The 13,627-nt window shown below is 39.3% G+C and overlaps 1 protein-coding gene across 1 annotated transcript in view; it reads right to left on the bottom strand.

The window, feature by feature from the left end:
- Nucleotides 1-5,815, bottom strand: part of LOC136677025 (interferon-induced GTP-binding protein Mx3-like) — a 28,416-nt gene extending 22,601 nt beyond the window's left edge. Inside the window, exons 1-2 of the mRNA XM_066654379.1 lie at nt 5,563-5,815; nt 5,173-5,310 (exon numbers count right to left, since the gene is read on the bottom strand). Coding sequence (XP_066510476.1) covers nt 5,173-5,310; nt 5,563-5,815 — 391 coding nt within the window. The remainder of the gene's footprint in view (nt 1-5,172; nt 5,311-5,562) is intronic.
- Nucleotides 5,816-13,627: the final 7,812 nt, after the last annotated feature.

Here is a 13,627-nt window from a genome sequence, read left to right on the forward strand (position 1 = left end):
TGGAGGGAACTCCTTTATAACCTCAGAACTGTTGGAAGCAATTTTATGTAAGTGCAAATTTAAGAGTGCAAGCATGCTTTGGCTGTTCCAAAGAAGCGAGACTGCCTGCTTCTCTGTAGGAATGGATGCCAGAAAATCATCATTATAGAAGTTATGTTCTACAAAATGCCTAGCTTCAGCTCCAAAGCCGCTTGCACTTTCAAGGGCAGCCCTCCCACTGCTGGCGATGGGCTGTTGCTGAAGACATGCACGCACATTCTGTATTTGATCACTTTGTCGTTGATGCAATACCAAAGAAATTGTAAGAAGTTCCGGTGATCATTGTGCACCACAAAACATATGCTGCACATCAACTGTTACTGCAGCAGACTCCATTCTGAAGTGCAGAAGAACTCCAATCAAGCTATTATTCATATTGGGACCAGTTAGAAGTACACCATTAAGTTACACTCTGTCATGTTTGGTGCTAGAATCAAAAATGACCCTTATCTGATTGGGCTTTTGGGGATGATACACCCCAAATAATGGCAAATACCAGCATTCCTCTTCTGGCTTCAGAGGTGGAGCTACTTCTGCGTGTCCATTCTTAAAGATTTTGCTCATAAAATCGATGAAATGCCGCTTCATTTCTGAGCTTTTCCAGAGCATGTAGGATAGCAATTTTAAATGGTTAGCTGCCTGCTCCCAATTATTTGGAAGTCTCTGTCAAGGACTACGAAAAGGAAGCGGTGCAACCCAACTATTACTGGTATCGTGATGAAACTCTTTATCCATTAACCTCAAGAAGGCAAAATCTTCTATGGAAGAAGTTGCTTTATCGTCCTCTTTGGTATTGTGGAAAACAGACTCACTCCTTGCGATCCTAGCATTGGCTGGCATGCCTTGACAAGTTGGTGCGTTGGAGGGAAATGTACAGTAAGTGTCACTGTACTTATCTCTAACATGAACACTGTTGGACCATGGGATCATGTAGTTGGAGCGACCATTTTCAAGCATATTGATTTTGAAGACATTTACAGATGAGGTCTTATGTGCACCATGAAGACAGGCTTTTCCTACTATAACCCAACCAAGAGCTAGGCGTTGAGCAAAGGGAGCACGAAGAGGACCATTGTGCTGTTCTAGCACCTTGTGTGCCTGGATGATATCCCTACCCAAAAGAATGAGTATCTGAGCTTCAGGATCTAAAGGTGGTATCCTAGTGGCTAAGCTCTTTAGATGGCTGTGATGCTTTGCTGCTTCAGGGGTGGGAATTTCTGACCTGTTATTAGGAAGGTCATTACACTCGATGAGTGTGGGAAGAGCTAAATGCATATGTTTGTCAATGGATTCTATTATAAACCCATTTTCTCTCCGACCTTTTGCTTCTGCTACACCTGCACATGTTTTGAGGGTGTAGGGAGAAGCATTATCAGGTATGCCAAACATGTTGCAAAAGGCTGATTTAACTAGAGACTTGTTACTCTGGTCATCCAAAATAACATATGTCCTTACTCTCTTCTTAGGGTGACCCTCAGGATATATATTGGCAAGCCATATTTTGGCACAGGACCTCCCTGGGAATCCATCTCCACGTACCTCAGTACAGGTGGTGCTTGAGACAGGAATACTGGAAGAATGACTTTCCTCCCCACCATGCTGTGTGGAGGCATCAGTGTTGTCTTTCGCCAACCATGGAGCTGGCCCAGTGTCTAGTGCTGCCACATGGCTGTTGCTGTCACACTCTGAGCAATGATAAGCAACAGCGAAAACATATTAGATTCTCCTTCAAGAAAATTTTCCTTTTCTCAAGAGGTTTTTCACGAAAGCTTCTGCACCTTCGCAATGGGTGTCGCTTCCTGTGCAGGGGACAGTTCCTGTTGGGGTCTTCAAACCTTTTAGTCATGACTTTTCCATCAATCTTGATTAAACTGTCCACTTCCGTCTTATGTACCATAATAGGATTGCGGACTGTTCCTCTTTGGAACTTCTCTGCCTTAAGTGGTGCTGTGTTGCTGTTGGTGAGTTGAAAACTGTGATCATTCCTCATTTTTGCTTGGGCAGGAATAAAGTTGGAGAAGAAAGAGAAATGTGGAAAGCTAACATGGTGTTCCTGCTTGAATCATGTTCCAATTACCATCCACTTTTCTTGTACACTAAATGTACACTAAATTTCTTGTACAATAAATTCTCAAAGACGTTGAGAATCTTTACTAGAGATTTTTGGAAAGTATTCAAGTTTGTTACACAAGGAAGTTTCCCTTGCTTCTGCTGACCCATAGGACTCTTCTAGCCATTGCCATACCATACTGAGTGCAACCGCAGGATACTTTATGTGAACTGATCTTATCCTTTTCACATGCTCTGCCGAATCCGGTCTGAGCCATTTGACTAGGAGCTAAAGCTCTTCTGAGGGTTTTAGCTCCAATCCATCAATTGCATTGAAGAATGTTGACTCCCAAGACCAGTAGTGTTCAGGTTTGTCATCAAATTTCTCTAATCCCACAGTGAGTAGGTCCCGTCGTGCCAAATATATTGCGAAGTCTACCACACTCGAGGGAGGAACACTTGAGTCTCCTAACCTTTTTTCAGTGACAGGAGAATGTGCAGTTTCAAGCAGCCCATGAGCAGGTAAGCCAGGGGCACATGGTTTGTAAGATGGTGTGTTAATCGCTGTTTGCTTTAGAGCAGTTTCCTGTTCAGATTGCATGAAGCCACAAGAAGGAGGATCAGTATGCTGTGTAACATGAGCCCACTATGCATCTGTAGGAAATGAGTGATCTGCTTGGAAATCATCGGGCTTACCCGCATTATACTGCGAACCATCTTTGCTTGCCACTATCCGGTCTTTAACACAAGACATCTCATCACTAACATAATTCTTTGTTCTTTCTAGCGAATTGATGTTTGAACTGTGTTGAGTAACACCACTCCTAGACAGCTGTTCTGAGATAGCTATGTCTGCCAAGACAGTAGACTCTGCTAATGCAGTTTCAGCTTCCTTTTCCTCTTTGAGTGCTTCTAATGTAACCTCAAGGCATGACACTTCGACTTTAAGCTGAGCTTGCTGCACTTTTACTTGTATTTCTTTTTGCGCATATGCAGCCCTTGCTCTTGCTGCTTCTGCTCGAGCCTCTATAGCAGCTAAGCTTACTGATGACATATGAGAACCTTTAGATGATTTTGTTGATGAACATGAACAAGTCGATTTCACCTGAAAGTTTTTTTTCTCCTCAGCAGACATTTTGCTTATGTTGCAGAAGGTATTTCATCCATAGAAGGTTGCAATGACAGATACTTGTCTTTTTACTATTCTGCCCTCAATTGAAAATCCAGCTTCTTCAGCTAGGCAGATAGATAAACTTGTCCAAACACGTTTGAATTCGAATGAGTTTATTGCTGTTGTCATTCAGTGGAAAAGTGCACCAGGAACTCAGTAAAACTACAACACAAAGATTCTAATGAATATACAACAGAGTTAATGTACAGTGCAAACTCAATTTCAAATGTCACACTGCCAGGAAGGTAATGAACACTCACACTCACAACCTATGGTTCCCAATATCAAACAATTTACTAATATAAAACTTTAGCATGTAAGAATAGCATCTACTTACAGACAATGCTTAGATTAAGGATTATGGCAGGATGGATGAAGATGCATATCCACAGTGTGCATGTCTAATGTGGAGCTCACAATGTGCCTTCCTACCATAAAAACAAAAAACAAAAGAAAGTGTGCCACCTAATGGTACAGAGTATTAGGGAAGTTGTGCCATCTACTGGAAAGGAATAATAAAAAGAAATGCCAGAACCCCCCTCACAACAAACACAATAACAAACAAACAAACAAATAAACAAAAACCTTTTCAGCTTAGTAAAGTGTTAAAGTAATGAGTTACTTGTAGAACTGTAGTAGAAATTCTTACCACAATCATCAATATCAGTAATCAATAACCATCAATATCATTCATTCATTCATTGTCTGTAACCACAGAGATTTATTCACTATGCATTAAGTTTTATTCCCTCAACTATTATTAATACTTAACTAGGGGTCTATTGTGGGGAAATCACTAGTAATTGCATTATAAGTAGAATATGGCTTAATTAAGGTATTTTGTTGTAATTCAGAATTTAGATTATAATTCTTTATTTACTTCCTTCAGTAAAATATTATTTATTTTCACATTTATTTGCTTTAATGTTTCTTGGTTCTGGTATGCTCTCCTCCCAAGGGCACACTAAAAACATTAGGAGTTTGGTGTGTTCTCCCTGTGTCTGCATGGGTTTCCCCTGGGTGTTGCGGATTCCCACAGTCCAAATACACACGTTGGTAGGTGGATCGGCGACTCAAAAATGTCCATAGGTGTGAGTGTGTGAATGTGTGTGTGTGTGTGTGTGTGTGTGTGTGTGTGTGTGTGTGTGGCGCCCTGTGAAGCACTGAGTGTGTACCTGCCTTGCACCCTGAACTGGATAAATGTTTACAGACAATGATTGAATAATAATTCCTGCTCAATGATATGCATAACAGGGTCTTAAAGTATTTAATGTGCATTACTATCACAACAGACCCTCAATAAAGTATTAATAAAGGTCACAGTGAATTAACTTAATGCATATTTTGCAAAGAACAGGACATTAATAACCCCCTAATTTGTGGTCCTAACAATAAAGTGTTACCAAATATTGAAAACACAAAAGGTACAAAACCTATGAGTATTTTACTGAAGTACATATACATTTTATTTTAAATGGCACCCACTTGTGGGCCATGACACTACATATGGTTCTTCGGTGCACGGGCTCAAACAATTTTGCTTAATTAATCAGAAACAAGGGGCGACACGGTGGCGCAGCAGGTAGTGTTACAGTCACACAGCTCCAGGGACCTGGAGGTTGTGGGTTCGATTCCCGCTCCGTGTGATTGTCTGTGAGGAGTTCTGCGTGTCCGCGTGTGTTTCCTCCGGGTGCTCCGGTTTCCTCCCACAGTCCAAAAACACACGTTGCAGGCGACTCAAAAAGTGTCTGTGTGTGTGTGTGTGTGTGTGTTGCCCTGTGAAGGACTGGCACCCCCTCCAGAGTGTATTCCTGCCTTGCGCCCAATGATTCCAGGTAGGCTCTGGACCCACCACGACCCTGAATTGGATAAGCGGTTACAGATAATGAATGAATGAATAATCAGAAACATACCTTGCCGAACATAAGCTTCAACTAGTGAGGGGTCATCAAACTGAATGCACTCCTCTTTGTAAGATATGAACGCTCGCCATTGAACTCCACCCCTGATTCTCCTCAGCTTTAGATGCAGAGGACACCTGGTAACAATACCTACAGTGGACAGAGACCATTGTATGCATTTATTTATTTATTTATTTATTTATTTATATTTAGTGGTTCCTAAATATATATAAGAGAACAGGACAAAAAATATGGCACCACATTCTTACACTTTATACAAGAAGGAAAACTATTAACAACATAAGTCAGAATATGTCGTCAGGATTTTTAGTAAGAAACTTCAAATGATCTTTGATCTTTTGATACTGTTACTACTTGATACTTTTATTACTCTGTACTCACCACTCCCTCTGGGTAATGTCACTCCAGACAGTGCCTCCAGCACTGAGCTTTTCCCTGAGCTCTGATCTCCAATCACTGCTATTGTTGGAAGAGCTAAATTGTCATCAATACCAAGCAGTCTTAGAGAGTCAATCAGGTCGATGTAAGGACGAACTTTCTCCTCAAAATGACTGTGGAACTGTCCTTCGAATCTATGCTTACTGACAATGAGGAATGCATGACAAGATTTAGGAAAACAAGTCTTTATAGACATTATTTAACTGTTATTTGAAACTTCATCAAGATAAGTTATTTTCTAATATTACCTGCACCATATTTGCTTATTCATTCATTCATTTTCTGTAATCAATTATTCAGTTCAGGACCATCATTTGTCCAGAGCCTACCTGGAAATCCTTTGTGCAAAGCAAGAACATACCCTGGATGGGGCACAGGTTTCCTCCCACGGTCCAAAAACACACCTTGGTAGGTGGATTGGCAACTCAAATGTGTCTGTAGGTGTGAGTGTGTGTCACCCTGTGTATGATTAAAGTATAATTCAGCTATGGTCTAAGGTAAAACAATGAACAATGTAAGGCCCACTTGAATATAACCTCACACCTGCTCATTAAATATCACTAAATATCACACACTGATTTCTATTGAGACAATCATACAGTAACAACTGCATAAAAAGTCAGATGTCAGATTAAATCAGACGTGGAGCCTGGCTCCCATAATCAAGAGATTTGGCATGAAAGAACACACAGTGAAAAGCACCCAAGTATTTGTAAAAACAGAAGCATATTATTCTTCCAGCAAATTATCTCACTATATATTATCTCACTTTTTGTTGTGGTTGTCATCAATGTCACAAATAGTAATGTTCATAGAAAGTATAAAGATAAGTGAAAAAATAAACCTCCAGCATATGTAAGGGAAGCACACACATCAAACAAGGAATTCACAATCTCCATTGGTAGGTGTGTATCACATGATCTGAAAGAGAGCCATGAGCTAGTTTTACAGCACTCCAGATGTATAAAATACATTTAAAGTATAGGTGATGCTATAGAACTGATGATATCCTGACTTTTTTTTTTTTTTTAACCTTTGAAATTTCATGAAAAAACATTAATTATCTGTAAGCGCTTATCCAGTTCAGGGTCACGGTGGGTCCAGAGCCTACCTGGAATCATTGGGCGCAAGGGAATACACCCTGGAGGGGGTATTCACACACACATTCACACACACACTCACACCTACGGACACTTTTGAGTCGCCAATCCACCTACCAATGTGTGTTTTTGGACTGTGGGAGGAAACCGGAACACCCGGAGAAAACCCACGTGGACACGGGGAGAACACACCAAATTCCTCACAGACAGTCACCCGGAGCAGGGCATGCACCCACAACCTCCAGGTCCCTGGAGCTGTGTGACACTACCTGCTGCCCCACCATGCCGCCCCTAAAATAATAATAAAACCAATAATTATAATAATAATGAACACAGATAACATTAGGGCTTTGCACCTCCATGTGCAGGAAATTAGTCAAAATGGAGTGAATACATTCAAAATAATAATATTTATAATAGTAACAAATTAAAACATAGGTCTTTGCACCTCCAATGTTTGCACCCTAAATTTTAACTTTCATGTAGATATAAAGTGAAACACAGACCTAATTCCCTCACTTATCCATCTGTATAAGAAAGACCAGACTTCAAATATACTGGGAGATTGGGAGATGCAAGCTTTTTTATAACATAAAAAAATCTTAAAGTAATATACTAGGCAGATTTGTATTAGATGATTTCCTTTTTTACAGTATAAAATGAAACACACCTGCTTTCAGAAGCTGATGATACATCTTCATAACTGTCTTGATCATTCTCCATCTTCTAGGAGACAATTGCTGAGGAAAAAATCCAGTTTGAATAACTTCAAAACATAAATGCTACTCCTAGAGACCAGAACTGTTAGTTATTTACTCACCTCACTCTCTCTGCAGCAACCAGTATTTCAGAATAGGAAGAACGCGACTGGGCTGCAAGGGTATACTACACCCATATATAGAGTCACGCCTACAGTCAATGTGAAACTGAAAGTGAGTAAGATACATATTGTTTGAGGAGTTTCCCCAGCTACATTGGACCTGGATTTCCAGATTGTAACTGTTCTTTTGGGTTTAACTGAAAAGCAGAGGGATATGTGACGTCAGAATGAATTAAAAAAAGTGTCAACAACAGTAATCTTATCTCCCTCAGGCAAGTGTACTATAAACCTGCCAGAGACATTATTACTTTCAGTTATAGAGTACCAATATTTTTCTCATTCACCTGAAAGGAATCTCTAATTATTTTGAAGTATTGAACTTTTGTGTTTATTGCACAAAAGCTGCTCTGCTTATCATTTTGATATTTCATTCAAATTTTTAATAAAAATAAAGGTGGTGCTGATGTCACAAAACTCTAGGACCCTGGGGTTGTGGGTTGGAGACCCGCTCCAGGTGACTAAAGAGTTTGGTGTGTTCTCCCCGCGTCTACGTGGGTTTCCTCCCACGGTCCAAAACCATACGTTGGTAGGAGGATTGGCGACTCAAATGTGTCCATATGTGTTGCCCTGCAATGGACTAGCGTTCCCTCCAGTGCGTGTTCCCACCTTGCGCTCAGTGATTCCGGGGAACCCACCACAACCTTGAACTGGATAAGTGGTTACAGACAATGAATGAATGAACCTTTATGTGAAGTACATCAATACAAAAAAATTCTTATAAATAACATCAACTTTAGTTTATTCCCACAGTTCACTTGGATTGTTAGGAATACTTTGTTGGTCAGCAGTTATTTGTTTCACTGGCTTATGAATATGAGCTGAAACATTAGACCAAATACTCAATTTGTCATTCAAGCTGCAGTAATTCGGAAATGGTAGAGTGCTCTCAAGTGGTGAAGTGGTCTATAAATGGTCTCATTAGCTTCAAAGTCAGATGATGCCATCTGAGTCCAGGAATCCAAAAGTGCACAATTAGCATCACTTTGTCTGGGTGGGTAGGATGGCCCTCTTCCTCCCCCATAAATCAGCGTCATACTAGCATACACAGGCCTAGAGACTTAGAGATCTGGGAGGTTAGCATTCTGTACAAATTGCATTTGGCTGTCCAGTGGCTATGTGTGAGCAACAATTTGAAAAGAGGTGATAAGTACCTTCACACATCTTGGAGGAAGCATATGCTAATCTCACCCTCTCAGCTTATTATCACCCTATTCTTATTCTAGTCTATAATTACAATCTTAGCTAGCTGATGACAGGAAATGGCAATGATTAAATCATTGAAGAGAGTTGAAAAGAAGATTGGGTATCAAAAAAAAAAAAACCCATAAAGCCTATTTCCACTAACAGGATGGTGGTTTGAGTGGCCAAAGAATCACCAAAGATAACACTGAGGAAATCTTCTATTTAGTTATGTATTGTTGTCCAGGACCAACACATTTAGGTACCTACAGCATGTCCTTAAAGGTACTTTTACCTGAAACATTACAGTGTGACTGATACGCAGTGCAGGCATAGCACCGTGGGTAAATATGGGGAGTTGTTACCATATGGTTTTGATGTAGTGTTGTTGATATAGTGTGTAAAATCCACATAGAACTGGTGGCACCAAGTACCTATAAATGATGCCAGTGGGGTAGTCGTGGCCTAAGGAAAGTGTGTTTGGGACATGTGAACCCCAAAGCTGTGTGTTAACTTGTGGAGAAAGGGTATAACATGTCCTCTTTAAAGAGAGAAACTGAAAGTGAAAGGATTAAAGTGGGTCTGAGATGTATATCAAAGGATATATTATGACTATATATATATATCTCACACATATACACACACACACACACACATACATACACACACACACAGCTGAAGGCTAGCATGCTAGCTACAAAAGAATGACAGAAAACGTAACACGGATACCTACAAGAGCTTGCAACACTAAACATAGAAATGAAAGAGCGTTTTGCTCCTCTCTCCATCTCCTCCAGCTTTAGTCTGTATATGTGTGTTTTTGGCTAGTGTCTGAATGGATGTGTGAAGATATGGGGATTTTATTATTTTTTTTATTTGCATTTTTCAAAAACAACCTAGATAAATATGGGACGACATGGTAAAAATGATTCAGAATTATTATAAAACTAATAGAAATAAACATGATTAAAATGATACATAAAAATCATTAGCACATTTCTGAGATCTAGTACCCCCGAAATGCTTTTGTTACAGTTAAAATAACTTTAGTCTGTAGTTTTTCTTGACACTAAATGAGGAACAGCACCTCTAAGCTGTTAATCAATTCTTGGGATACCGAGTGCTAGCAAATTTTAGAACCACAAACAGTTGTGAAAGCTTAGGAGAACATTTACTATAGTATTTATGAATGTACTAGTATGTACTAGTATATATAGTATACTAGTACATTTACTAGTATATTGGATTGAGGTGTTATCTTTTCAATGCATTTGTTAGCTTCACAATAATCAATCGTTAGCCGCCAGTTTCCATTAGCTTCCCTCACTGGCCACACTGGACTATTAGATACACTTTGGGTTTTGATGAGAACCCCTCGAGCTTCAAGCTGTTCAATGATATGTTTGATACCAATGATTGAATCTCTGTTAATTGGGTACTGTCTGGTGCAAGGTGGTGCTGTTCCAGTCAGATGAACTACAGGCATGTCCATCATTTTTATCTGTGGACCAAATTTGGTGCTTTGAGAGATAATTTTTCTGTAGGCTTTTCAAATGCCAGTTGACCTTGCCTTCTTCAATACAGAGAGTTGAGTTCAATTGCAGCAATACATCCAAGCCCAGTAGGCAATAAATTCCACCTTCCCAAATGTTAGTTTCCACGTCGTAGGGTCCAATGGCCATCACAGCAGGCTGGGTCTTTTTAATGCTCATATATCCACTACCAGCTGCCGTAGCTTTAATGCAGTTGTTGGTTAATGGCAGGTTGATTTGTTTTGGAATTTCTGAAGTGATTATTGTTATTTCAGCACAAGTATCTAAAAGGAAGTTGATGTCACGATTGTTAATTGTTGCACAAACATAAAAGCCATCTGCATTTTGTTGTAAGGCTGCTAGCAGAGGCTGCAGAGAGGGATCATCTAGCTTCCCTGAAGTGGTGAATTCATCAGGGTTTGCCTCTGCTCTGGAGACAGTGGTTTGATCTTTCCAATAAGGTCGTCAAGTCCTGAATCATCAGGAGTTGTGTTTTGTTGATCTTTGAAGTTCTTACTACATTCTCTTTCCCAGTGTCCTTGTTTTTCACAGTAATGACAGTTTCCGAATTTCTTCCCTTTCTTGTTGGAAAAATCACCATTATCTTGATTGTCTCCTTGTTCTGGTGATTTCCCTCTACTTCTATGGAACTGCTTTGTAATTGCAGGTCCACTGAGCTTCAGAGCTCTACTTCTCACTTCTTGAGCCATCTCAATATCACGTGCCCATTGTACAACATCTCCAAACCTTCTGCTTCGTTCATTCCTGTGTGTTTTGTTTTCAGGGCAACAGCAATATCTGGTCTCAAGCCATTGATAAATCCACTCCTAAGGGGAGGGGCAGTGACTTCATCCAGAGAGTCTGACTCAGTGTTGATACCAGCATGCGCTAACCATATTTGTTTAAATCTTTCTTCATAGTCTCTGACTATTTCATTGACATTCTGTGTACATTCTGCAATTTTGTTCCAGTCGATCTCTTCTGGTTTAGGGCTATCAGAAAGAGTCTGATAAATTCCCATCCTTCATCACAACTTTCCTCCGTGGTTCCTACAACATGATTCACTTGATCAGACAACTCTGTCTGCTCTTTGTCTTTCAACAAGACAGACAATATGATCACACCATCAAAAGGATGCAGACGATAAATATGCTTCAGGCGTTTTAATTCATCCCATGCTTGTCTTGGGCTTCTATAAATAATTTTAAGTGTTTTTGACCACTTGTCAATCAAATCAGGAGTGGGAAGTTCATGACAGTACCTAGTTTCATAACAAGCTTCCCTTCGCCTTTGAACTTGTGGTCTAGATGCTTGTTCTAATCCCTCATCCCGTTCTTGTTTTGCCTGGGATGATGAACCTCCTCCAGCTTCTTCATCAGCCTGGTCAGGTTGAGGATTTGGTTGTGGTTGAGTACCACTTTCATCACTTTGAACTGTGACCACAGTTAAAAAAAACCACACACACAGAGACAAGCACAAACACAAAGTGAGAGAGTCAAAAAGGGAGGGTGAAAAATAAGACTGAGAGAACCTAGAAGGTCATTTAAAGTGATAAGATGTGCAGCACAAATGAATTTAGCCCCCCTTTTTCTCCACACCACTGAGACAAACACTTATGGAATAATTTGGCAAATGCCACGGCAAAGAGAAAAAGACTTATGTATTTACAAGGAAAGTAGACCTAAATCTTTACAAGTATTATACTCGAGCACCTCGAGATTTTTTGCAAATATGTTTCAAACATATTTAATTATATATTTAAAGTACCTAGGTTTAGTTCTGTACTGAGAATTATATATTCACTAGTGAATACCACTCTACACAGAAGCACAATTCATATTCAGTCTTATGCAGATTTTTTTTTAAGTTCTCAAGTTTTATGTAGACCCAATGCTGACTTTACCACAGCTCTATAAGTTGTCAAGTTTACCCTGCTCTAACACACAGTTCACCCCAGGAAGGGCTTAATAGTTGTGCATTTGTATCTGGCCCACTGGAAGCAGGAAACTGTTGGGAGCAGAAAAGTGCTTGACAGTTCTGCCACTGAAGTAGATTGTTTTAAAGTAAAATAAAATGAACATATTACATTTAAAATAAACATTGACAGGAAATTTTATTATTGCAGCTAAATACTTCCAGGATGTCAGATGTTCCATTACCTATGATGTTAGTTTAAATCAAAGGTCCTTCAAAGAAAGTTGCTGAGCTTCTCTTGAGTGAGGGTGGGACTTGAACCCACAACCTCCAACTCCCTGGAACTGTGTGACTGCTACACCACCATGCTGCCCCCTCCTAATATGTGTAACATCACATATATTTAATAAGAGGACAAATTATTTCAGATTTGAAATTTGTATGTATTAGAAAAAAAAACAAATCCCCAGTCTACTGTTATTTTTACTATTGATAGGGGAAATCAGCATTGTCATCTGCAAAACTTATCTATTTATAAATTAACCCTATAAAACCAAACGTATCAAATTTGATACATGATCTTTAAAGGTGGCTCTTTCATCATCTAAAGAAAAGAAATACAGAAACAAACTTCCATACTCTTAGGTCAAGTATTCTGAGTTCACTACTGAACTATGAATGAGGTGGTAGCATTTCCATGGCTTTACCAAACCATTACAAAATTGTTGCTATCTTTATGAAAACACAGGAGAAATTATTAAGACAATTTTTTTTTTTGCCAAACTGAAGCAATTCCATGTGTGATTTGTATGATGTTACTTGTAGTAAAACTAAGCAATTTTGTTCGCTTTCATAGATGTAGTGTATTCTACCTGTGAAATGCTCATTAATTATAATAAATATTCAGAAGATCCAGTTTGTTCTTTACAGCAGCAAAACACATTTAGACAATTTTAAAAAGTATTTTTATGAAACAAATATGTATTTGTAGTTTTCTAAAAGCCTTTGTGTGCAAAATGTGTTGGCTCAGTTGGTGACATAGATTTTGTAAGATTCAGAGGAAGATGAAGATACAGGTGAGTGTTGGAGGTCTGTTGAATTACCTCATAACTCAAGCCAAGGTTCAGACAGTAACAGAAACAACTGTAGTTCCTCTAAATATAGAAAAACGATTGTGCACTTCCACAAAACAGAACAGAGTACTCATAGATCAAGGACTTCTGGAGCAGTGTTTCTCATCGGCTCAATGTTACGTTTTCCTGATTAGTTCTGAAAAACTGAGACAAACATTTGCTATACTTTGTTTAACTGAAATTAATCTAAATTAAGAAATTCTTTTAAAAAAGTCTGAAGAACAGTTTTAACTGATGCAGTGAACTAAATGAAAGACCAATTAAAGAATA

This window comes from Hoplias malabaricus, chromosome 2 (assembly GCF_029633855.1).
Source record: "Hoplias malabaricus isolate fHopMal1 chromosome 2, fHopMal1.hap1, whole genome shotgun sequence".
Taxonomy (NCBI): Eukaryota; Metazoa; Chordata; class Actinopteri; order Characiformes; family Erythrinidae; genus Hoplias; species Hoplias malabaricus.